The sequence below is a fragment of the Camellia sinensis genome, chromosome 1 (assembly GCF_055761805.1).
Source record: "Camellia sinensis isolate YWXY chromosome 1, ASM5576180v1, whole genome shotgun sequence".
Lineage (NCBI taxonomy): Eukaryota > Viridiplantae > Streptophyta > Magnoliopsida > Ericales > Theaceae > Camellia > Camellia sinensis.
In genome coordinates, this window is record NC_138961.1 from 116,514,509 (window position 1) to 116,542,076 (window position 27,568).

The following is a 27,568-nucleotide window of genomic DNA, read 5'->3' on the forward strand; positions in this document are numbered from 1 at the left end:
ACAGTATATAACAATCTCAATCAAACAATCAAAAACAAATCAACACAATGATTTAACAAGGAAAACCCACAATTGGAGCACCTCCAATTGTCATAAAAAAGAAAAAAAAACCATGGACCAAAGCCACAAAGCAATCCACTAAGAAGACAAAAAGAAGTTACACAAGTGTTCTCACGACCCAAACCCGTCCGTCCCTGTAGGTTCAGCGTCGTAACCGGCCAGTAATCCTTGGATTACCAAAGGCCTTTGTACATAATAACATATAATTAAGGGGCTAGCGGAAGCAATAATACAATGTCCATAGAGCTGTGCAAACATACATGGTACAAAATTTTAAACTTTATATACACATATGTGACGTCATAATTACATTAGTCTTACATCACCCACATGTACAGATAAAACAAAAATGGGACTAAGCCTAGAATATAGATAAACATAAATTTGTTTAGATTTCAATAAAAGAAAACAAGTCTTAAACTTAGTTCACAAAACTCGACCACTTGAGTCTTTTCGGAACCTCCTCGGGAGGCACAAAGGTTGGCCAACAAAACAAAATTCTAGGCAATCATCACTGAGCCTGGTCGCACACCTGGTCACCTACATACATAAATAATAGGATGAGCTAGAGCCAATGAAAAATAATAGAGTGAAGGGTTTAATGAATGTTGTCCATGACAGTTACAAAAAACAGAATTCAGTTCATATCAGAAATGGATTCACATTCTTATTCAGAAATCAGTATTCATAACAAAAATGGAATCAGAATCATATTCATAATCAGAATTTGCAGTTAATCGTACATGGTACATCCATGAGTACTAACAGAAACAGTTAACCCATAAAGAGACTACCATAAAGGCATACAATTGACTCACGTGCATGGAGATGGTATAGTTGGCTCATGAGACATACAGTTGGCCCATAAATGGGACATATACAGAAGGATCCATAACAGTTGGCTCATGAGACGTATAGTTGGCCCATAATTGGGACATACCAAAACAGATAACAGATGTCATCTGAAACTAAGGATGCCACGAATACATTTTAGAAACTTGGACAATCATTCATTCATACATACAAAGCATAGCATTTCAGAAAAATGATCATTTCATATCATCAAAAAATAATTAAGTTAAACATAACTATACAGAGTTATTACTCACAGTTGATTCCAATAGCAGACAGACAGAGTAGATAACCAGATAGCTTACAACGCGTGACCTACACAAACACAAAATGGATACATATTGAAACATACGCTCGGGATTCTTTAAATTTCTTTCTTTCTTGTTTGATGAGTTTATAATCTTTATTCTCATTACTATGTCTTAATTATGACTTAAGAGTGCCTAGGATGCAATGAGGATGCCAAAATGTAACTTGAGACACTTAGTCAAATTTTCAAAAATAGGGCAGTCTGCTCGAGCGCTACACCGGTCACTCGAGCGGTCTAAAAAGTCTGGAAAAGTACTAGTTGCAAGAATTTTCCACTCAACGATCGTTCGAGACAAAGAATGAGTAAATAAGGTCTCTGCTCAAACGCAACTTCTTACACTCGAGCAGTTTGCAAAACTCTGTAAAACTTATGGAAGCATGAAGTTTACGCTCGAGCTTAGACTTCTTCGCTCGAGCAGAGATACAAAACAAAAGGTGGTCACTCGAGCACAACTTCGGTCGCTCGAGCAGTGATGCAAAATTCTGAAATTTCCAGATTGCATGCAGAATTATGAAATTTTCAAATTCCAGCTGAATGCTCAAAATCAAATTATATTGCACCAAAACATGTTCTTTTGGGCCAAAACTTGAGGAAATACTTGTAAACTTATAAAACATCATAAATTAAAGATCATTTCACAAAATCAAGGCCCAAAAGTAAGTGAATTGCCCAAAATCAAACTTGGAATTTAGAAAACATATCATGCATATATGTTATAAACTCAAACCTTCCAATACATGATCAAACAAGGTAAAATTGTATGAAACTTGATGAATTTCCAAAACCAAGCTATGATCAATGCATGCATGTGAGAATTCTTCAAAATTAAACTCTAAATGCAAGAGAATTTGCATGCATGTATGGTTATCTTCTTAATTCTTCTTCCTTAGCTCAATTCTTATGTTAATTCACTTATTTCACTTGATTCCATGCATTAACCACCTTAATTACAAACCTAAAGGCTTGAATTCTTATCTTTAAGTGTTCAATTGTGTTTTAGATGCCTAATTCTTTAAGCTAGGAGGCCAAATTTCCAAAGTTCCTTCCAAATGCTTTCTTTCCTCTCTTGAGTTCACACTTCACTTCACTCTCTCTTCTCCCTCATGTTTTGTCTCAAGGAAGATGGAAAATGATGAGTCTAGAATGTGTTTGTGAGCCTTATATAGGCTTGATTAAAAAGCAAGCTCGGCTTACCACGAATCGAATGGGCATTATTTTATTCTAATTATTTCGTTCCAAATTGAATTTCAATTGAACCTACCATAATTTTCTAAAAATCTTAAATAACACGTAATCTCAGTCAATTTCGTACTCTGTAGCCAATAAGACCTTCAATTTGCAAAACAGAACAAAAACACAGACAGATATTTCTACGACAAACAAATACAAATGCAAATAACTCGTAACACATGCAATTAACGTAGAATTTCATCTTAATTACTTATTAGGCATTCTTAATCACATATTAAAGCAAATCACAAGTCGGGGTTGTTATAAGTGTACTCTCAATTACCTAGCAAATGCACACCTAAATTGAACCAATCCCAATCTGCCACTTCCACCACTGTCTTCACCTTGAAATTGTCTTGTCCAACGTTGAATCTACAACACCGATGTCGAATCCACGACGATGAGCCACTCTAGTATTCACCAAAGCTTCAGGCCCAAATTCCTTGGAATCCACCGAATAAAAACTCTATCTTTTTTGAATAAAACAAAATAAACAAACCCTTTGATATAATCCACTCAATTCACGATATAAAATCTCACAGATATCAAAGGAAACAAGCAAATAAGCTCCAAATGAAAACCCTAATACCCAAGAAGAAGATCTGGAAGCCGTACCATGGAAACTAAATTAATCGTAGATTTATAGCAAACAGAATCGCAATCTCCGCTCGAGCGTAGGAATGGACGCTCAAGCGGTTTGACTAAAATGCGTGTTTCAAAATAAGGATCTACACTCGAGCGCAGAAAAGGTCGCTGGAGCGTAAACATACAACTCCTAGTATTTTTGCAGGCGAGCCAAACTTTTGAAAGGATTGCATCTTTGCTTGAGCGCACAATCGATCGCTCAAGTGGTCAAACAACTTCGACTATAATTTTGTTAAACAACGCCCAAATTGAACTAAACCCCATGAGCTGACCGGGCAGTTCAATCCCTAACATAGTCAGCGAAGTGGCAAACATGATAGGATTAAGATCATAAACTCCTCTGCAAAGCACAATTCGGGTTGGATTCGCATCTAAAAACTCATAGCCTCAATGCAATAAAAGATCGAGTAAAATGAAAACTAAAAGAAGTTTTGTCAAACGGGATTTCCAATCACAAAAACCTAACAGTCATATTTTCTAACACTTCTTCTACTTTACCCAATCACTCCAATAAAGACTCAACTTTCGTTTCGTTCTTACTTCTCATCATCTTTACCCAAAGTCACAAGACAAAGGTGGATAACACTTGGGGTAATATTGGCTAGCTTGGAACATAACATCACATATTCAACCATAAGTCAAAAAATTATACAAAGACATGAGGAGGGAAACCTATTCAGTCCCATGGAGTTGATCGAGAATTTTCGATTTGAAACTACGCCAGCCGAACATGATTCTAATCGGACCTTCAAGGTCATTCAATAAAGGTATGAGACTCTATTGTTCATACATTAGGTCCCTCACCAAATCAACACACCTTCTTCTTATCAAACAATCTTCTAACTTCCAATCACCATAGTTCCACACACTTCATTGATCATTAAATGCCTCAACTTCCCAAATATTCCCATAGTTTAATTTGACATATAACCCACATAGCTTTCATGACTTCCATCAAAGATTCTAATTCCTCATAATACCATGTTCCCACGAATCAATATACTTGTACTCACCAATGTTCTAGTAAAAAATTCAGATTGAAAATTTCACAATAGCTCTTAACTTCAATACTGAACTTACTAAACAAACACATTTCGGTTTCCTTATAATCGTCGAAATTTCATAATAACCCTTAATTCTTAATCTCAATACTTAGCCTATTAAACAAACACATATAGTTTTTTTTTAATGCACAACTTATCACTTACTTACTAGATGCATGCAACTTAAATTTGCTCTAGACATTCTAATGCTCAATGGACACGTGAGTGAGATATTAACTCGTGCTCTAATAACACTCTATCACGACCCAAACCCACCCCTAGATGTTTAGGCCATGGCGGTAATTAGGCCTCAAAGACAAAATTTCAAAAATAGTTAATTAATATCGGGGCTTCAAGCAGAAGCAACACAAAACAAGAATATCCATTGAGTTGTGTATAAATGATAAACTAAAATAATTAAAACATTCTTAACTCACTTTTAAAATATACATATACAAAGACATTTATCATACATATCTCACACACTACATATAAGACTTTTAAGAAAATACAAAACTCTAGAAAACAAAACTAAAGCCCCGACACGAAGGCACTTTTTGGGTGGCTTGACAAGGGGCAGACTCTGAGGCAAACTCTATTACTGATCTTCCAATTGCTCACCTACACACACACACACACACACACACACACACACACACACATATATATATATAAGGTAAATGAGTGAATTAGAGTGCAGTGAGTAATATCAATATAAAGGGTTTAAATGAATGAAGTCCAACATGATTCAAAATATATCTTTCAATTCCCAAGACAAGCTATTTCAATAATCAAAACATTTTGATTGACAATCATAAATCCAATCATATCAATACTTTACGACAACAATAATCATTCAATCAATTTACATGGTACATCCAATAGAGTAATAATGTAACAATGCGCCAAAGCCAATAGAACCACTAGGGCCAATCCAATTGGACCACAATGAGTCAACCAATAATCCATAATTTAATGTGGACCATTAAGTTTTAACATCAGATATCTCTGTGTTTCAATTAATTCAATAGGCCATGGTGTTGTTTCCCCCAAGCGAGGGCCTATTAATTAAAGGGCCATGGTATTGTTTCCCCTAGGCGAGGGCCTACCATGAATATATTTCAAAAAGGGACATTCATTTATTCATATAAAATAACATTTCAAGATCATTATCATGTAACAATTTTCAAAACATATTTCGAACATATCTTTATAAGAATATTACTCATAGTGGGCTTGAATGAATATTACTTCTCGGTTGTTCAATCTACACATAGCACACAAATATACACATCAAAACATTATATTATTCTCTTGATCTAATCGAGTATTACTTCTCTTATTCTTTCTTCTCAAATAAATCAAATTCTTACGTTACTTCTTTAACAAATTAACTTGTGTTGGTTCTTAACTTATTAATCATAAATAAGGCTTAACTCATAGTTAAAGATGCTTAGAAAGGGATGAAGACGGAAATATGAATTCAAAATAATTTTCCAAAATATGATAAAACAGAGCAGTTCACTCGAGCGAACCATTGGTTGCTCGAGCGGTAGCCATGGGTCCTTAGTAATTTAGTCTGCAAAAACAAATTTTGGATGGCCTCAATGTTCGCTTGAGTGGTAGCTTGACTTCTCGAGCGGTCTACAGTTTTCTGAGTTCTGAAAATCAGCAAAATAGTTTCCAAACACATTACCAAAACTTAGGCTCATGCTTGACTCAATTTAAACATGTAATTTCATTAATAAACATAGACCTATGATTGATTTTTAAATCTTAATACAAAAATCTCTTTGATTTGTCAAGATTAAGACCAAAACTTTGTAAATATTATGATATTAAAACTTTTCTTCCTTTGTTACAAAACATGAAATGAAAGGTATAAAACTTTTAGAAAAATACATGCATGTATGAAATTCAAATCAAAATCAAATCAATTCTTGATTGTCAAATTCAAATTATAATTTATTTCTTAATTTGTCCAAATTTAGATTTAATTCTTTTTCTTCATATCAAACCCAATTTCAAACTCATAAATTTTAAAATATGAATTAAACTTTCAAAATATGATTTCAATACTTGAGTTCATACATGGCTTGTCTAAAAATATACAAACTCTTAAATAATCAAGAAAACATGATCAATTTTAAACCATTTACTCCATCTGTCCCAAAATATTAGTCTCTTATTCCATTTTTCACTGTCCCAAAATATTAGTCCATTTTTAAAAATCAAGTATAAAAATAATATAAATCTCCTATTTTGCCCTTCTTTTAAATTCATTAACAACATAAAAAGTACAATTATGACATTGATATTCCTCAAAAAATGTACTATCAAAGGATAATTTTAAAAAATTAATTTTTTTAAAGTGCAATAATTATACTACCAAAAAAAGTTGGATTTTTCAAAAAGGACCATTATTTTGGTACGGAGGGAGTATATCAAAACTTCTTTAATATAGAAATTAAGCTTATTTGTTCATAAATTCATAATTTTTTGAAACTTAATTCTTGTTTTATCAAAACATAAAATCAATTCTTAGAAATTTCACTACAAGAAATAACACTTTTGTCGACCAAAAAATTGGTCGCTAAAAGCCAATTTTTAGTCGGCAAAAGTTATCCGCGACCAATTTTTTTGGTCACTGCTTTGGTCGCCAATTGAGGGTCGGCAAAAGTAATTCGCGACCAAAATTTTAGTTGGTCGGGAAAAGTTGGATTTGCCGACTAAATTTTTGGTCGCTAAATATGTCATTACTACGACTAATCCATTTTGTCGCTAAAACACTTTGGTTGCGAAAAGTGATATTTTCCCGACCAAATGTCTTAGTCGCCAATTGTCACATTCCACGACCAAAAAGTTTGATCGCCAATTATCACATTCAACGACCAAAAAGTTTGGTCACTAATTGTGACATTCCATGACCAAAATTATGAAAATGTTTACTATAAAAATTATGAGTCTGTAAATAAAAATAGATTCTCCAGTTTGGCAAAAACAAGCAAAATGTACCCACTTGGATCTGAATTGATTCTTCAGGTGTTAAGAGCATTGGCTTTCCATCAACTGGTGACTGCAATAAGATAATTAAGCCTCCATTACTAGCTACATCAAAAACAGAGGTGAATTCCCATACTTGGTAAGTTTAAGAGTGAGAACTAATAAAACAAGAAGAAGAAAATAAAATAAAAAATAAAAAATCATAAAAGTTGTAACTAATACGACAATAGCTAAGTAATTGAGCACTGATGAGAATGCTTTCTACTATAACAAATGCATTATTTGCTAGCACCAGATACAACACATAATGATGAAAAAAATCATAACCACAAGACAACTTTCCTGAATCCTAAAATAACTAGAAGTATCTCAAGGAAAATAACCTTTCAATGTGTTTCATTAATCAAAACATAGTTAGGGTATATCCATCCCTTAACTCATTGACCTGGTTCCTAGTTCGCTCAAAAGCTCATGCAAAGGAAGACAAAGAATACACACATGCAAGCTCATGATGCATTTGTTTGCAGGCAATCATGTAGTTGACTACAAGACTAACAATTGGAAAAGAACATTACACAAAATCATGTAAACAAAAAATGGCTAGAACCCAAGATAGTCTCATCTCTTTATATATATGGTATTGGTCCCACCATGACTCAAATCACATTCTCAAACTAGAGAACTTGAGCTTTTACCCTTGGAACAATACTCTAACTACATCGGTTAGTTGCTTGCACAAACATAAAAGATTTATCCTAAGCAACCCACCCATCCCAGGATGTGAAAAAAGCCAACAAACTATACAAAAAAGTCAAATATTCCCCTTTCTCTCTATTTGCACATTTTTCATAAAAGGCCAAAAAGTCATCCCAAACATATTAATTTTTTTTTACCTCATATCTTAGCCAAAAAGTTACTAAAATAGCATGTTCCCAAACAAGACCTAAATGGTTGTGATGCTCTAGTATAACTAAATTTACTAATAGATTTGCCAGCATAACAAGTTTGTAGCAGCATGAAGTCATATATATGTATATACAGATTTACATGTAAGTAGCTGTTCAAAAAAAAAAAAAATAGACTTACATGTATGTATAGTATAACTAAATTTACTGATATACATTAGTCAACATTAGAAGTTTAAAGCAGCATGAATCGTATAATTGTATATGCAGATTTGGATGTATGTATGTATAAACAGATATTTATCTATAAGAAAAAAATTATCCACAAGCTTGGTTAACATAATACAAGTACATCAACATTAATATCATAACAAACAATGGCTACACCAGTAAATGCAAAGAAAAAGTACCTGAAATGTGACACCTTTTTCAGTAATGTCAGGCAAATGCAATAATGAGACCTGGAATCATCTACAAAAAATATGATTATTGCATTTATTATCACTGCTCAAACCTATTGGCAGAATAAAATCCATAAAGTTTGAATCACCAAGGTAACGAACTTTATAGCATGAAACCATCACAAGCAATGTTTAAACATTTTGAGTTTACCAAAAACCGCCATACTTTTTAGTTCTGACAACTAATCATGGAAGTATGAAACACTTGCTGCAACTTGTGGCACTGCATCTCATAACTATAATATCTATCACTCAAAACAACTACAAATAAATATTATAAAATGGGTCCATTCACATGGTTTTCTTTGTTGCAAACTTGCAATACTAACAATTCAAGTTCAAAGCTGCATATGTTTCCAATTTTGAGTGATCATCTACATCTTCTAAAAATTTCTACTCCATCCAGTATGTTTCATGAAGATGTAAGGGCAATAATCTCATTGATTTTTCTTTTTCTTTTCCCCAACGTCCCCTTGATGAAGAAAACATGACAGCTTTCTAAAGTAATTTCATATACATTTACAATAATACAGTGGTGAGGCAGTGCAGCACGCACATGATCCATAAGGCATAGTAACAGGACTTTAATTCAAACATTTGGCATCCACATCCTGTACACCAAATAACAAGGTTCAGAAGACAAGGCAGGGACATGATACACATGAAGCAATGCAGCATGTATGTAGCCCAGAATCCATGCTGAGAAAACGTCAAATTCAATTTTTAGCATCATGTAGACCAAACAAAACAGATCAAGAGTCAAAGTAGGGACATGACACAATGAGCAAATGTGTTCCCCCAAGTAACTCAACTAAATAAGAACACTATGAACAAATTTGTACATAGCATGTAAAATTAGTCTATGTCAACTTACAGCTAATAAATTTACTCCTCAGAAAATTTGTACATTGCCAGTCAAAATATGCTCAAGGCATTACCTGAGTCGCATATGATGAGCTTTCCGCCAGGAACTTGACATACTCCTGTTTTTTTAAATCAAAAATTAACTTTTCATGGTCTAATAATGCTTGTTCTCTCTGCACTCCTGTTTTTTTAAATCAAAAATTAACTTTTCATGGTCCAATAATGCTTGTTCTCTCTGCATAACTTCTGGTATTCTTTCTTTTTTCTATTTCATCTCCTTTATTCGCTTTTCCGTTTCAGAATAGTTCAAAGGTAGATTTGACGTCCCCCAACTTGTAGGGAATTTCACGTCAATGTCTTCCCTTCAATGAGATGGATTCAAAAGGAAAGATGCACCAGCAGGAAAAAATATCAAAATTATAGTTAGAATTTCACAACTGCATCAAGATAAAGACTTAAAAATTTGATTTGATGACAGTACAAAGATAATAGACATCTAGTCCACTAGCCAAGACAATGATGCAAGGAAAAAAGTTTCAGAGCAATTTTCGCTGATAGAACCGTTAGATAAAATTCTACACTTTGCCATGCTTTGCTTAGTGATCAAATGTATTATTAGAATTATTTAACTTTGACCTTGTCCTCCATCCCAAATAGGGGATGGGTCCAAAAGGTTACACTAAGTAGTTCCTAAGAGACATTTTATCAAATAGTTTGAAGGCAAGAAAAACAGACATATATATAGGCAAATTGGTACAAACGTATACATATCATTTCATATACACATACAAATAGGTACAAACATATAAATCTATAAATTCAACAAAAGTTCATAATTTCCTCCACAATGTGCAAATGATTATTAGTACCTTCAAGATTCCAAGTACTCTAGTGACATCTTCCTTCATGAGCTTCTTCCTCAAATCCTTACAATACATCAAACTTAGAGCCTCAATGTAAACTTCAACATCATCACAGTCAGCAATCTCGACAATGTAGGGGTTAGAAGTTCGCCACTGCTGCTTCGACCACCGATCGGAAAGCTTAACCGCGAAGAATCGGCTGTGAGCAACCAAGATCTGCCGAGAGAGAGATTGATCTGATTCAGGGGGGGAACGAAGAACTTAACTTATTAAAGATCTCCTTGAATATTGACGACGATCGAGTACCGATCTCCCTGGAGACAGTGGTGATCTAGTAAAATCTCCCTTTTTGTAGTGGCTCCTTTCGAAATCTCCCCTATGGCTGAAATATGAAGTTTGGGGCCACCACTGTTGATGAAGATTGGGATGGCAGAGAGAATGAGTGAGGAAGAGAGAAAATGAAGACAGTAATAAGGGGTTCAGGGTTGGGTATGCGACAGGGAATTGAGGGGAGAGAGAGAGAGAGAGAGAGAGAGAGAGAGAGAGATAATCGGAGGATGGCAGATGCGAGAGAGACAGAGAGTTACAGAGTGAGAAACTTTTGTTTCTAAGCCCTAACTCATTTGTGTGTTTGAAATCCTTCCAGAGTTCCTCACCAAATTAATTTAAAAATCCCTCCAAAATTTGAAGTCCAGCCTCCAAAATTTTTAATTATAATTAGCGACCGAAATTTAATAGCTAAAAATTAAATAAATACCGATTAAATTATTTTTAGTAGTTAAAGATTACACATTTAGAGACCAATTTTATTTTTTGTAGTCCAAAACATTATTTTTGACGACTAAAACTCAATTAGTCGTCAAAAATAAAATAAATACTGACTAAATGTGTTTTGGTCACCACAAATGTATATTTTCTGACCAAATGAGGTAGTCACCAAATATTAAAATCAAATTATACTAGATATTTGGCGACTAAATTTCTTTTAGTCGGCAAAAGTTAGTATATGATGACTAAAATTTATTTAGTTGTTGAAAATAAATTTTTGACGACCAAACTTTTGGTCACTAAAGATAAAAAGTAAATTTTTATTTTTCATTCGGCGACTAAATAATTTTAGTTGCCAAAACTAACCATACAGCTGGGCTCATCCTCCTTTTCCTCTACTGGTGCCTCTGTCGGATCTAAAACATCGTCAAGATCTGAATCAGATTTGAGTCCTCGTCTCGATTCCTGATCTCTCTCAACCTTCTCTCTACCACACCCCTCGACTAACTTTTTTTTGGTCAGAAAAAATAAATATACAACAACTAAATTTTTTTTGACCGCTGAAAATAAGTTTTTGGTGACCAAAAATTTGGTCGCCAAAGATAAAAAAAATAATTTTTTATTTTTCATTCGGCGACTAAATAGTTTTAGTAGCCGAAACTCAGTATACGGCGACTAAAATATTTTTAATCGCTGAAAAAAAGTTTTTGGCGACCAAAATTTTGGTCGCCAAAGATAAAAAAAAAAAAAAATTTATTTTCCACTCGGCGACTAAATAGTTTTAGTAGCAGAAACTCAATATACGGCGACTAGAATATTTTTAGTCGCTAAAAATAAGTTTTTTGGCGACCAAAATTTTAGTCGCCAAAAGATAAAAAATAATTTTTTATTTTCCATTTGGCGACTACATTGTTTTAGTATCCAAAACTCAATATACAGCGACTAAAATATTTTTAGTCGCTAAAAATAAATTTTTTGGCGACCAAAATTTTGGTCGCCAAAAGATAAAAAATAAATTTTTATTTTCCATTCGGCGACTACATTGTTTTAGTAGCCAAAACTCAATATACGGCGACTAAAATATTTTTTGTCGCTAAAAATAAGTTTTTTGAAGACCAAAATTTTGGTCGTCAAAAGATAAAAAATAATTTTTTATTTTCTATTCGGCGACTACATTGTTTTAGTAGTCAAAACTCAATATACGTCAACTAAAATATTTTTTGTCGCTAAAAATAAGTTTTTTGGCGACTAAAATTTTGGTCGTCAATTCCACAACCAACTTATTTTTTATCTTCCGCGACCAACTTATTTTTTGGTCGCCAAAATATGAACTTCCACGACCAAATTTGTAGTTGGTCGCCAAAACCATACCACTTTCTGCGACCAACACATTTTTTGGTCACCAAAATATGACCTTCTGCGACCAACTCATATTTGGTCACTAAAAATAATGATCATTCGTGACTAATTAATATTTGATCGTCAAAAGATAACTTTTAGCTACTAACTTTTATATTAATCGCGAAAAGTGACCACTAAAAGTACAAATTCTTGTAAGTTTATGATGCATATAACTTTTACTTCCTTAATTTCTCTTCTCCTTTGACTCTTGTACTCCCTCCGTCATAAAATAATGGTCCCTTTTGAGGAATCCAACTTTTTTTGGTAGTATAATTATTGTATTTGAAAAAAATTAATTTTCCAAAATTATCCTTTTGATAGTACATTTTTTGGAAATATCAATGCATAATTGTACTTTTTATGTTGTTTATTAATTTAAAAGAAGGATAAAATAGAAAATTTATATTATTTTTGTATTTGATTTTTGAAGAGGGACTAATATTTTGAGACAATGAAAAATAGAATAAGGAACTAATATTTTAAGACGGAGGGAGTATTAGGTTTCCAGCACAAATCTCTCACTCTCTCTCTCTCTCTCTCTGTTTCAGAGGTCTCAAGCAAATAAATGAATGGACTCCTCTTGAGTTCTCTCAACTCTTCCAGCAAAACAATAAAAACACTCTCGTAGGTTCTAGAATTCACTCAAATATATGCATCACATTTAATTAATTATAACTAATTACAAATTTCACATAATTTAATTAATCTAATTGATTTCAATTAAGACCCAATTAATTACATTTAATTTTTATTAATCCGAATAAGATTTTTAATCAAACACTCAAAAGGTTTCAAATATGAAATTAAACTTATTGCCATCATCAATTTTAATTTCTCAAATCATTAAAGCCTTCAATTTCTAATCATATCCAAAATTCTTCTCAATAAATTACATATTCAAATTGGGCACCTCATAAGTGAAGTTAATTCAAAATAATCACAATTACTAATTCAATGACCAAATTGGCTTAATTAATCCTAATCCCGGTCCCATTAATCAAATCTTAATTTTATTAGATTGAATCGAAACTGAATCGAATATTTAATTAAACTCCCATATAGTTTCATACTTGAAATTAAACTAATTTAACTCAACAATTATACATTCTTAAGCCATTTAGATCTTCAATTTCTAATTCAAAAATAAATCTTTTATAAAATCATACATAAATCAGATTCAATATTGTTCATCAATTCCACAATTAAATCAAAATAATAATTAATTAAAATTCAAATCTCTTCAATTAATTAAATACAAAATATTATACGTGACAGGGTTATCAGACACACAACCCGATAATGGGCTGGATGGACGGGCCAAATTTATATTTGGTATAATTAAAAATAAAAATTAACGGAAAATATTTTTCATAATTAATAGAAAAAAAAGCCTATATTGGTAAAAAATATTTTTTACTTTTAAAAGGTGAAATGTTTTCTGAACAAAAGTTTTACAAATACAACCACATTACCACCACTCTCACCTCCGTTACCACCATCACCCCGACTACTGTCATAATCACCATCACTATCACCACTGCCACTGCTACTGTCACTGTCACTGTCACTACCTCACCCACTATGCCACCACCACCTTTGTTCATCAAACATAGAAAAATATTTTTTATTAAAAAATATTTTTTATTAAAAAATATTTTTTATCAAAACCAAAGCAGCCTTAAGATATGTAATTGAGATGATTAGAAAAAATATACGAAAAAATTTTGATTTAAATATTCTATTAAACTACCGTATTATTGAATATAAAAAATAAATCTAACTTTGCGAATAAAATAACATTAGATTTAGATTTTTCCAATTAGTCTGATGAGTAATTAATCCCATTGTGTGCGTCTCACGTGGACAGAGATTTTTTTTTTTTATTTAAATTTTTTTAATGCCCGACTTTGTGGAAAGATTAGACTGATTTTTCCAATTATTAATAATTAGTTCCATTTAGAAGTGTAAAAATAGTCTACTGTCCATGGGTGGCTCGAAATTCGTTTGGGATGAGCCTGATCCATTTAGGCCCAAGTCAAATTGAATCCCTGGGCCTGGGCCTAGGCCATCATTTTGAAACTCGGCTCACAGTCCAACCCATCGGCCTGCTTAAGACCCACTCAAGACCTGACCCGCTCAAGTCCCACTATCTTTTTTAGTGAAAAATAAAAAAAATTTGGTAGAAAAAATTTTAAAAATAAAAAAAAATAATCAGGCTCACCCAAGTCTAACCTAAGCCCGATGGTAGATCCAGGCCCAAGGCCCAAATATCCATTAATTTGGACTAGTATCTAGACTTAATTTTTTGATCCGTAGATAGACTCGGTCCGATCTAAATTTTAACAGAAATCTGCAAGATTCAACATGGATCAAACCGGGCCGGGCCAGGCCTGGCAGATTTACATCCCTAGTCTCATTGTTTGTGTCTCACGTGGTCAGAGACTTTTTGGAAAGCTTAGACAGTTCTTTCCAATTAGTCTGATGAATAATTAGTAGGGGTGCAACTCGGGCGGGTTGGGAGGTTATTCAAGCCCAGCTCAAGTTGTGCTAAGACTTGCCCAAGCCCGCCCAAGCCCGAATTGTAACCCAAGGTTGTCTGCCCAAGCCCGACCCGAGCTAAACCCGAATTGCCCGAGTTGCCCGAATTGCCCGAATTGTAAATGAATTTCAGTTTTTTTTTTTTTTTAATTTTTTAATTTTTATTATTTTTTTATTATAAAAAATCATTAATACCATCAAAACAAATAATTTATATAATATAAGAGAGATGCCACTATAGTAATTCTAATAATTTATGAGTGAAAAAGGAAAAAAAGTAATATTTTATGTTATTTGTATATATAATATATATTCAATATGATTTAATAACATAAATTACTTTAACATCATGGAATGACTAATAATTTATATTTATATTTAATATTGTTATATATCTATATACGTATAATTCGGGTTTCGGGTTGCCCGGGTTGTTTGACATCTTTGCCCAAGCCTGTCCAAATTTAATTCGGGCTTCTGAATTTTTGCCCAAATTCGTACCGAATTTGAAAATATTTTATCCAACCCTTAAAAAAATTCAGGTTGAACTCAAATTGCTCGGGTTGAACCAGTCCAAATTGCACCCCTAATAATTAGTCCAATTGTGTGGGTCGTACGTACACAGAGACTTTATGGAATGAAGATCCAAATCGTTTTATCCCTAGCCAATCATCTTAAAAAATAAATTGTGGTGTTATACCTATTAATTAATATATTAATATAATTATAAGGTATTTGTATTTTAAAATTATGATTCTATTCATTATATGAATTACGAAAATAAAAAATTTTTAAAATTATTTTATATCATTCGTTAATACATTAATTAATATATTAATTGGTACATATAATATTATTGAAAAAAGAATAAAAAGACAATTAAGGCTTGGTTTGGGAAGTAGGTTGGCTTTTTGGCTTTTTGGCTTTTTTGGCTATTTTAGCCTGGGCTAAAAAGCTTGGTTTGGGAAGGGCTTTTTGGCTTTTTGGCTTTTTTGACTTTTTTTGTGAGAGAATAATGTAATGATTATAGGTTGGATGTGATGTTTTGTTTGTTATGGCTAAAATAGCCTATTTTATTTTTTGTGGCTAAAATAGTCAAAAAAAGCCTGAAAACCATCTTGCCAAACAGAGGCTAAAGGAGGCAGATTCCCGCTTTCTTTAGGCTCATAAAACTCATTATGGTCTCGTTTCAATAATTCAAACTATTTTTATTAAATACTTTGTATATTTTATTCGTTGGGTTAATCTGATAACTTATTTAGTTTATTGTGTGTGTTATTAAAACAATCAATATCTTATTTCAAAAAGAACACTTGTATTCTAATTAGTCATATTCTTGTATTTTAATAAGTCTTATTATTTTTTATATTTAAATTCTAATTCTCATTTTAAAGGTATTTATGAATAATTTTACTTTTATAAATATTTTTTAAACTCTTAACAACTTTGGTGATGTGAACATTCACATTAAATAAATTTGACAGTATGAATGTTCATATTGATAATGTAAATGTTTATATCATAAAACATTCATACTGTCAATATAAACATTAATGCCCCCTTCACCCTATTTTTACTAGGAGAATTTTGGTAATTATGCCATCTATACGACTTATTAAAATAAAGAAATAATTTAAATTAAGTAAAATATAAATAGGTGAAAAATGATTTATAAATAAATGTCTCATTTTAAAAACATAATTATTATTATTTTTTTATGTCAAACACAATAAATCAAATAGATTATAATTATGAAATCAAATTAATTTTTTTATAATTAAAATACATAACATAGTTAATAAAATAAATTATTCAAATCAACACAACAAAGTTCCTAATAAAATCTACATATCAGCTAGATGAAATCATCGTCCTGAATAAATGAATAGAACTAGAAAGACTTTATACTTTCCAGATGCCGTAAGTCATTGTTCAATTCAAATAATAAATTAAATACTAAATTACGTACATCAATATTGTGAAAATAATACTTAATTTTTATGAAAAGATGGGACAAGAAAGACTTTTGATTCTTCCCACACTTGCATGGTCCACCATTATTAGCCATTGCCTGTGTCTTTTTATAATGATTTAGAGATTTAGGATTGGTTTGGGATGTTCTAAAAAAGTGTACTTTTTGACTTATTAGCTTATATGGGTTGGGTTTGGGTTGGGTTTGATGTGATGTGTTAGAGAGGTGATGTGATTTAAATAAGATGATGTGATTTAAATAGGATAGTGACTTTTTGACTTTTTGTATTATTTAGGTTATGCCAAACTTGGCCTTAAATAATGCCCATTAAGGGGTTGTTGGGGATGACCTAAATAAGTATATTTTTTATCTTTTTATGAAAAGATGTGCAGAAAAATAGAGAGGTGATGTGATAGAAAAAAGATAAAAAGATAAAAAGATAGATTATTTTTAAGTTGCCAAACTTGGCCTAAATCTATCACGAGTGAGGTTGAAAATGAAAAAAATAAAAAATAAAAAAATAAGACACAAAACACACTATTATCATAGGTGAGATTCACTATCACATCATTAATGGTAACTCCAATTAATAGTTTCAAGCATCATACTTGATAAAAGGACTTCCCTGATCGTCTCAATGTTCGTGCCTTATCAATCTGAATATTTATATTGTAAAAAATATAAATATGAATATTTATATTATTAAATTATTAATTATACAAAAAATATTTATAAGAGTAAAAATATTGATAAAATATTTTAAATATAAGAATTAAGATTTGATAGATCAAATATCCAAATTATAAGATTTATTAAAATACAAAAATATCTTATAAACTAATTAAGAAACAAATACTTAAAAAAAAAAATTAATAAATCTCCCAAATAGATTACAATTATCACATCAATTTAAATTTTTTTTTGTAATTAAAATACATAACATTTTTAATAAAATAAATTATTCAAATTATCAAAATAAAAATTGTAATAAAATCTACATATCCAAATAACGTCCTCTAATCCATTATGAAATTATGAGCCAGGGAGGAAATCATCTTCCTGAATAAATGAATAGAACAAGAAAGACTAGACACTTTCCAGATGCCGTAAGTCATTGTTCAATTAAAATAATTAAATTTAATATCTTTTAATATTAAGTAATAAATTATGATTCACCCAAAAAAAAGTAATAAATTATGGACGTCAATATTGTAAAGATAATACTTATTTTTTTATGAAAAGATAGGACAAGAGAGACTTTGATTCTTTCTACACTTTCATGGTCCACCATTCCATTGGCTGTGACTTTGACAAAAGGCCTTCCCTTATCGTCTCAACAATAGGAAGTAATATACACGGCATCATCCCTCTCTCTCTCTCTCTCTCTCTCTCTCTCGGGACAATTATGGAGGATGCCATAGTTCTATATCCTTCTCCAGCAATTGGTCACCTTATTTCCATGGTAGAGCTTGGAAAGCTTATACTTAACCACTATCCATCTTTCTCTATCAAGATCCTCATCACTACCCTACCTTACAATTCTGGCTCCATTTCTCCTTACATCAATCGTGTATCTGCAACCACCAATTCCATCACTTTCCACCACCTCCCCACCATCTCTCTCCCCCCTTCCATCTCCTCTACCCACCATGAAACCTTAGCCTTTGAAGTCCTACGCCTCAACAAACCTAATGTCCACCAAGCCCTTGTTTCTTTCTCCAAGGATTGCAATGTTCGTGCCCTTATCATAGACTTCTTCTGCACTCCAGCTCTCTCGGTTGCTGCAGAGTTGAAAATCCCTGCATACTACTTCTTTACTTCTGGTGCTTGTTGCCTTATTTCCTTCCTTTATTACCCCTACATACATCGAAACACCACCAAAAGCTTCAAAGACCTCAACAGTGATCTTGACTTCCCAGGCCTGCCACCAATACCATCCACTGACATGCCAAAGCCAATTCTCGACCGAAACGATAAAGCCTATGAAGGCTTCTTGAATGCATCAATCAGTCTCCCAAAATCTGCCGGAATTATTGTCAACACATTCGAATCGCTTGAGCCAAAAGCCATCAAAACAATATCAGATGGTCTTTGTGTGCCGGATGAACCAACACCGCCGCTTTATTGCGTTGGACCACTAATTGCAGTTGATGGCCGAACCGATGGAGATGGTGGTTCGCACGAGTGTTTAAAGTGGTTGGACACACAACCAAGTCGAAGCGTTGTGTTTCTCTGTTTTGGAAGCCTGGGGTTGTTTTCATCAGAACAGTTGAAGGAGATAGCAGTAGCGTTGGAGAGAAGTGGGCAGAGGTTCATGTGGGTGGTGCGTAGTCCGCCATCAGAGGACAAAAGCAAGCGATTCTTGGCACCACCTGAGCCTGATTTGGATTTGTTGCTTCCAAATGGTTTCTTAGATCGGACGAAAGAGAGGGGACTTGTGGTGAAGTCATGGGCTCCCCAAGTAGCTGTGTTGAACCATGACTCAGTAGGCGGGTTTGTGACACACTGTGGGTGGAACTCGGTGTTGGAAGCAATATGTGCAGGTGTGCCAATGGTGGGGTGGCCGCTCTATGCAGAGCAGAGGTTCAATAGGGTTGTTATGGTGGAAGAATTAAAGCTGGCTTTGTCATTGGAGGAATCGGAAGATGGGTTTGTGAGCGCAGACGAAGTGGAGAAGCGAGTTAGAGAATTAATGGAATCGGAATCGGAATCGGTATCGGAGGATGGAAGATTGGTGAGAATGCAAGTGCTGAGAATGAAGGCAGCTGCCAAGGAAGCAATGAGTGAGGGCGGCTCATCTCGTCTCGCTTTGACCAAATTGGTCGAGTTGTGGACTCTAGGCTGAGACAAACCCAACCGAGTTCATGACTCGGATTGTAGTTTTATACGTTGAGCTGGAGAACAACAAAGTTGGAGTTAATTAGACTTTGTACTCTTATACTTTACATTAATTTTGCTTTTTTAATTATAATAGCTTACTTCTTGTAATTTTGGTTATGTTTCTTTCACTTTATTTTGATCAACAAGAGAAGAAATTTTATTATTGAAGATCAAGATACAAAATTAAGCTATACATCAATAAAGTAAAATAGTGCACAAAATATCATAGTAATATTTAATGATCCTAATTAGACTTATACTAAAAAATAAATATAATTATTTACGAGCACTAAACCAAAACGATTAGACCCCTATTATGGGTCCGACTAGTGTACATAAAAGTGGTTTTTATGTACTGAAGAACTCTTGGTAGCTCGAAATTCAGAAGCTGGAATCCACCGAAATCCATCTGAAACATACCACATCACACAACTCGTCAAGACCAATCATCTCTACCTTTTTCATATTACAAATCAACCCCAAAAAACTTGAAAATTTTATAAATGACATAAAAAGTTATTAAAAAACTATATATAAAAAATTATTATATTTTCATATAAGCTTAGAATTAGTATTTTTATGTGTTCAATTACAGTACTAAGAGCTGAAACAAAAAATAGTTTAGATTATATTTTTGAATTAGAATGTGAGTAAACGCAACAAAAGATTATGGTTTTAGAGACCAAAATTTATAGACAAAATTATTTTTTAGGGATTAAATATTTTTGTTGCGAAAAATATCGTCATTATATTTTTAGCAACGGAAATTGGACATTAGCGATGAATCATAATCCTTTTAAGAACAATTTTTTTTGTATACAAAACTAAACCATTTTGAGATCAAATTATTTTGTTCTTAAAAGTTTATTTATTAATGACATTTTCAAAATTTTGTCTCTAAAAGCTTTGTTTTTTACTTTCGAGACAACTTTTTAGCGGCTATCCTCATGACGTTAGAAATTAGTCGTTAAATGTCTTTTGCAATAAAATTTTCACTTTTAGAAACCAAAACATTTGGTCTTTAAATCTCTTATATGCTATAGTGTAAATAGATTAAACTTGTTTTGGCTATTGCCTCGAGACAATCTGTAATAAATTATAGCTAGCAAATGGCTAGCATTAAGGAAAAAATATCCTCCGAAAAAATCAGTATAGAATATCAACGAAAGATTTTACAAGAGTTAATATTAAATTAGATCCGCAAATCCATGATAAAAATTGGTATCAGAACCCGATTTCTTGACCTTGCCAAAAATATTTTGGATAAGTATTAAATATAGTGAAGAAATAGAATCTGATAACTTAAATAATAATACTTTTTTTACAAAAAATAATAGAACAAAATAATACCTTAATTAAGCTATTAAAAGAAATTAATGAAAAACTTAAAACTAATCAATTAGAAATAATAAATGAAATTAGACATTTTGTACAAGATTTAGAAAAACAAGAAGCCATTTTTGAAGAAAAACAAAAAGAATTAGATCTATATCTCTATCCACATAAAGAAAATCATCCGGAGGAACTCTTTGAATTAGTTTCACTTGCAAAACAAAAAGATAATGGAGTTAAGTAACTATAACTTAAAACAGTTAGAAGAAATGGTTGAAAAAGAAAATTATAATAAAATAAAATAGACAATAATATTATAAATAGCTTAACAATTAGATATGATAGATGAAGAAATAATTGAAGAAATAAATAATGAGAGAATAGAATTAAAAGAAGATATCTACTCTACAACAAAATTGAATTTTCACGACTTGCAATGCATGCCATAAAAACTCTTTCATGGCATGCACACAAATGTCGTTATATGACATGCCGTGAAAAGTTGAGCATCATTTATGGCATGCAGATAAAGTTGTAAAAAGTAATAAATTAAATATTAATGATATACTTTGTTTATCGTATGTAAGTTTTTACGAAATTTTTTTCATGCCATAAATTATTATATTTTGCATGGCATAATTTTGCATGCTGTAAAATTTATTTTTAATATATTTATAACATACTTTGTATGCCGTATATAATCTTTTACGACATTTTTTTGCATGTCATAAATCATTAGACTTTTTACGACATACTCTGTATGCCGTATATAATATTTTATGACATTTTCTTGCATGTCATAAATCATTACACTTTTCACGGCATAATTTTGCATGCCGTAGAAAAGTTATTTTTAATATATATACACACACACACAAGAACATAACCTTGCCTAGCCGTATGCACCTCCAAACAAAGGCAGTAGCTTATAAAGTGTAGCAACTTGTGAACAAATCAGGCAGAAGTAGCCACTATGAATTAAGGACAAAAACTAACATCCACACACCAAACAACGTGCATACTGGCTTCCATCCTCAATTTCTATCATATCAAGCTAATAACAACCTCACAAACGTATAAATTAAGAAAAGTATTCAAATCATATGGTTCACTAATTTCCAAAATATGACTTTAAATATACAACTCCACCTACTAATTTCTGGGAAGGGGGGGGGGGGACACAACATGCATAAATAAACGAACAGAAACAAATCAAAGAATATATCATTGATATTTTACATGGTTCAAAAATTTATAGATCACAAGACCGTAAAATAAAAAGTTGCATCCTTCAAAGAAAACATGCATTGTTCCAGAAAATTTGAATGGGAAACAAAAAGAGTACAGAACAAAAGAAAAGAAAAGAAAAGCAGATAGATGCATCAGATTGTTACAAAAAATTAATAATAATAATAAAATATAAAATATAAAATAATAATAATAATTGGGTTTTGTTTTACAACCAAAACTACATCCCAAGAATCAACCTTTGGCACACTGATTTTAAGAGTTAGAAGAAGGAAGACTCCCACTCCCAATCCAACAATCCTATTCCAGAATAAAAGATATCACCAAAAAACAAAAAAAACTCCATAAACAAACAGAAAATCAATAATAGCTTCAACAACATATATATACATACCTCAAAAGGCAATGGATTGAGTCAGGATCAAGGCAAAGAATAGTAGTAGATCCTGCAAATTGCACAACACACTGTTATACGTCATACAAGCAATAGAGAGAAAGAGAGAGAGAGAGAGAGAACTATGGCAATTCGAAAGCAAACAGAACATTAATCAGGAAAAAAAAATACCTGATATTTCAAATGAATATTACACCAGATGTTGCTATAATATGATAGTGTATGGTGTATTGTACTCCATGATTTATATCAATATTACATAATAGAAACTGAAGATCCAAAATAATACTAATAGCCGTTAGGTACTTATAAACAAAATAAAAACTATCCACCATTTATTAAAACAAGGAAAGAAAAGAAAAAAAAAAAATTGAAAGCAAAGACCTACCCATAAAAAAACAATCAGTGATTCATTGCAGATTTCAAGAAGATTGGGACTGATATTGTATGACCCAATTCTATGCTGACATTGACCCCAAGGTTGATAAGGAGCCAACTTCAACAAGTAAAACCAGATAAATAATATAAATATGGGCATAAATCACCAAGAAATGTAGAAAAAAATAATATATGAAAGGAAACAAACAATGAGACAATCATCATTACTCATGAGAAAAACATTAAGGCCAGTTAGACAACAATGTCAGCTCCACTAATGCACTATCAGCAAATACCTAAATTAACCCAAACACATTTGAACATTTCCACACTTGGGTGGAGTTTAGTGTTTTTGCTTTTTGGCTTATTTAGTCAAAAAAAAAAAAAAAAAAAAAAAAAAAAAAAAAAAAAACAACTTTTAAGCCCAAGCCAAACAGAGACTCCTATTTTGTTGAGATCATGAAATGTGGCAGCATATTGGAAATCTTTAATTATTTGGGGTGTTCTCAAGCTCTGCAATAAAGTGATTTATGATTTAGGCACAAAAAAAGATAAAAAGGAAAAAAAAGAAGCAATATCAGATGCAAGATATAATGGAAACAGTTACTAATTAATATACATGTTCTAGTGCACCTTTGCTGACTCGATGCATTTTACCTTCACTGTCAATATACGTCAAAGCTATTCACTTATTAGTTGAATGCCAGCTCATGCCTTAGTTTTTAATAGAAGTCAAAGAAGAAAAATAGGAACACACATTAAATGGAGAATTGATAACAAAAGTCATTCAGAAGGAAAATCTCACTCAATATTATGGTGCATTTGTTTCAGCAATTCAGAATCAGAAGCATAAATTTTTTTTGCACCCCGATCCTATGTAGTAGAAAGTTTGTATACTAATTAACACTCTCTTTTGGATTAGCCAGCGTCCCGACAATAGCATCGTCTATTGCATCTTGGTTTTCCACTCGGGAGGCTCTAGCAGCCATCAAAACTACAGCCTCTCCGTCTACTCCTCTAGCAAAGGCCTATGAGAATACATCCAGACAAAAGGTTGGAACATGAACTACATTACAGAATTTAGAAATTCAATCTAAAGCAAACAGTCCCCCAAACAACCTCAATAATACTTTTGTCAACAGCCAGTCAGTGGATTTTGAATATACATATTATGAATATCTGGGAGCCATATGTCGATGTGAAAAGGAATGAATTAAGTGTACTTGAGGAACAAATTAGACATTTTTGTCTATCATCTCCTGAATACCTTAATTCTTTTATTTCATATTTTTCATGACTATGATCTTGAACAAAACAAAGTTATATTTGAATGTCCATACCTTCTGAATATGGCCCACTTGATTTGTGTTGTCCACAAGGTGAATAAACCCCAACCCTAGGGCTTTTTGTCATAGGAAAGGACTCACCTGTCAGTGCAGACTGCAAAACCCACATAGAAGTATTCCAGTTAGATAGCTTGACTATTAGACGATGAAATCAACCAACTTCAATCAACAGAATAATAGTAGGCACAAGCACCTGGTCTATTTTCAATGGGTCACCCTCAAGGAGACGAGCATCTGCAGGGATTATGTCACCAAGTTTAATACTAACTACATCACCTGGAACAAGAACAACTACATATTCCCCACTCCATTTTCCATCACGAAGAACCTATGATTTTTTGTTTTAGATTAATCAATTTAGGATAGAAGATACAAATTGTAAGTCATAATCTAGCCTTAAAAAAACTGGAAAAGCAAGTTACATATATGTGTGAAGGTAGAATTTTTTTGAATTCTTCTAAAGACCAAATTCCATTACCTTTGCTTTTGGTGCAAGGCAGGCCATGAGAGCCACAGCAGCATTACCAGCATTGTTCTCCTCAATAAAACTTAAAATAGAATTGATAAAAAGCAGAGTAATGATCCCAACTAAATCCTGCCAATCAAGTGGTTTTCTCTGCAGAAAACAGGGTAATATGAAGTTCCTATAAGCAGTATCATCCACAGAAAATTGAAACTACTGGGAATAAAAAAAACACAGCTATGATGCGGGTTCATGAGCATTTGCACAACATAAGAAAGTAAACTATAAATACCATGTGGACACACTTGTCGGACACGGCATCGGCACCTATCTTGGAGTGTTAGTGCTTCTTCGCTAATTCGATTAGTGTGTGGTGTTTCATTGTGTGTGTAATCCAAGGATAGAGAATCTTCATGAAGCTTTTTATGATATTTCTTTCATGATGCCTAGCATTACTCATGATCTTCAAAAGCTTCCATACCTCAAGGCTATAGTAAAAGAAACAATGAGATTGTACCATGCAGCTCCATTGCTCGTGCCAAGGGAAACAACTCAAACAATTAAACTAGAAAGATATGAAATTCCACCCAAAACCTTAGTCTATGTGAACGCGTGGGCCATTGGAAGAGACCCCAAAGCTTGGGACAACCTAGAAGAGTTCTTCCCTAAGAGATTCTTGGGAAGTGCTATTGACTTCAAAGGTCAACACTTTGAGCTTGTTCCATTTGGTGCCGGTCAAAGAGGTTGCCCTGGGATCTACATGGGTGCTGTGACAGTGGAATTTACACATGTTAATCTTCTCTATTCATTTGATTGGGAACTGCCTAATGGGATGAAGAAGGAAGATTTAGACACTGAGGTGATGCCTGGTATAACAATGCACAAGAAAAATGCCCTTTACCTTGTGGCTAGAAACTATAATTAATGGATATGAGAATTTGATCTTTTGTTCTAAAATATATACATGTCTTAATATACTTCCAGCTATACAGTTGTGACTCGAAAATCGTATATTTCAAAGTTTTAAATTACAATTGAACCTTTAAATTACAATTACAATGAAGTGAACGCCAAACAGAATTGACGCACATGGCTCTGCCTCCACTCCATCCATAAATGAACCAAATTTTCAGCAAACTATTACAATAAATGAAGATTATTGATGAATAGCATTTTCCTAGTATCTAGTCACAAACAGTAATCCTCTACACACAAAATACAACTAAAATCCAACAGACAACAAAGATAATAAAACTTTAAGTCTTCAAAGTCTTCAAATCCATTCATAAAACAAGAAAAGGAAATAAAGGTCCATAAAGTTTTTCAGAGAAACAGAAAATTTGTCTATCACTACAACTAGAAGAAATTTTGTTAAGGAAAAGGCATGTGCAGTGTGCACAAGAAGCATGAACATGAAACAGGAAAACTGGAGTGGAATTTAATTGAGATTCCATCAACAAATTATTATGCAACAAATTGCTCAAACAACGAAATTCTTAAATTAAATGCACTAGTTTCGTTATCTGACCAAACTCGACGGGAAGGAAGAGCTTGAGAGAGAGAGAGAGAGAGAGAGAGAAACAGTGGTGCTCACCTTAGTAGACAATGGTGCTCACTCCCCTCGCCATTGCAGATGGTGGAAGCGGTGGAGCTTCGAAATCTCAAAATCGAAATTGCCAATCGCTCTGAGATTGGATCTGAGATGAATCACCAATCGCTCTGAGATTAGATCAAACGGGGCTGAAGAAGGTTGATTCAATCGGTTGAGAGAGATTAGCGTTTAGAGAGGGTTGAGAGATAGAGGTCGAGACCAATGTTTTAAAAACCGGACCGGTGAGTGAACCGGAAAAATGATCAGGTGGACGGGTCACCGGTTCAACCGTCGGGTTGAACCGGAATCGAACCGTGACGTCATAAATATATTAAAATTATATTTAAAAAAAAATATAAGTAATAAAATTATAAATTAAAAATTTTAATAATCTTAAATATTTCTCTTAATATTTTTTTTATTAAAAAATATAAAAATATATTTAAAAATTAATTTTAATTTTGGAAGAAGAAATCAAATATTCAATATTCAATATTCAATATTCCCTCCATATGATTTTAATTCAAATAATTTGATTGAAAGAAGAGCAAAAATTTTGGAGGGATATCAAAACTTTAAGTTTCCCTCCAATAGATTTGATCGAATCCCACATAGATTTCTTGAGTTTTTTTGGAAGAATTTTTTTCTTATAAATAGATAGAGGCTTTCACAATAATTTCAAGCTCTCAATGGGATTCCTCACAAGAGGAGACCCTTAAAAGAGAGTTTCCAATTAATTTTTTATTATATATATATAATATAAGAAAGAAAAGAAAGAAAGAATAAAAAAAAAGAAAAAAAATACAAAAAGTTCGTTTTTATCAACCCGGTGAACCGGAACCGGGTCGACTGGTTCGCCGGTCCGACCGCCGATTTTCCCGGTTCTCCCAAAATAGGCCGGTTTTTCACTGTGACCGGTTCTATGGGTGTACCCGGACCGGAACCTCGACCGGTCGGCGGTTCAACCGGTTGAACCGGCCGGTCCGGTCCGGTTTTTAAAACCATGGTCGAGACCCAGCGA

At 32.8% G+C, this 27,568-nt stretch overlaps 2 protein-coding genes, 1 long non-coding RNA gene and 1 pseudogene across 13 annotated transcripts; 2 read left to right on the plus strand and 2 right to left on the minus strand.

Annotated features, from left to right (window-relative positions):
• Positions 1-329: 329 nt before the first annotated feature.
• Positions 330-26,768, minus strand: LOC114307811 (plasma membrane ATPase 3). 11 transcript variants are annotated; one of them, XR_014337693.1, is made up of 7 exons: positions 26,551-26,768; positions 24,972-25,109; positions 24,687-24,821; positions 24,488-24,587; positions 23,158-23,265; positions 22,770-22,821; positions 22,398-22,675 (listed from the first exon to the last, which is right to left on the minus strand). XR_014337693.1 is itself a non-coding variant. In XM_082882638.1 (6 exons), exons 2-6 carry the CDS (start codon positions 24,996-24,998, stop codon positions 597-599), a joined length of 318 nt encoding a protein of 105 aa, XP_082738764.1. In that variant the 5' UTR covers positions 24,999-25,109; positions 26,551-26,768; the 3' UTR covers positions 330-596. The 11 variants fall into 11 exon arrangements, 4 of the variants coding, with proteins under 4 accessions (XP_082738764.1, XP_082738763.1, XP_082738760.1 ...); XR_014337694.1 differs by adding an exon at positions 22,941-23,038 and having other exon boundaries at positions 22,398-22,821; XR_014337683.1 differs by having other exon boundaries at positions 22,770-23,038.
• Positions 7,125-10,467, minus strand: LOC114307748 (uncharacterized). The gene is made up of 4 exons (XR_003645231.2): positions 10,243-10,467; positions 9,448-9,735; positions 8,459-8,509; positions 7,125-7,216 (listed from the first exon to the last, which is right to left on the minus strand). It is a non-coding gene; the product is annotated as an uncharacterized LOC114307748 (long non-coding RNA).
• Positions 17,947-19,963, plus strand: LOC114307810 (UDP-glycosyltransferase 88B1). The gene has a single exon (XM_028253221.2). The coding sequence runs from the start codon at positions 18,195-18,197 to the stop codon at positions 19,758-19,760; it is 1,566 nt and encodes a 521-aa protein (XP_028109022.2). The 5' UTR covers positions 17,947-18,194; the 3' UTR covers positions 19,761-19,963.
• Positions 25,399-25,881, plus strand: LOC145819350 (cytochrome P450 71A1 pseudogene; annotated as a pseudogene).
• Positions 26,769-27,568: the final 800 nt, after the last annotated feature.

Coding starts and splice junctions, on each gene's coding strand:
- LOC114307810 (XM_028253221.2), top strand. CDS start 18,195: ATGGTCCACCATTCCATTGGCTGTGACTTTGACAAAAGGCCTTCCCTT.
- LOC114307811 (XM_082882634.1), bottom strand. CDS start 24,998: ATGGCCTGCCTTGCACCAAAAGCAAAG. Junction 24,588..24,686: donor ACCCATTGAAAATAGACCAG/GTGCTTGTGCCT, acceptor TGGGTTTTGCAG/TCTGCACTGACAGGTGAGTC. Junction 22,676..22,769: donor TCAATCCATTGCCTTTTGAG/GTATGTATATAT, acceptor ATTCTGGAATAG/GATTGTTGGATTGGGAGTGG.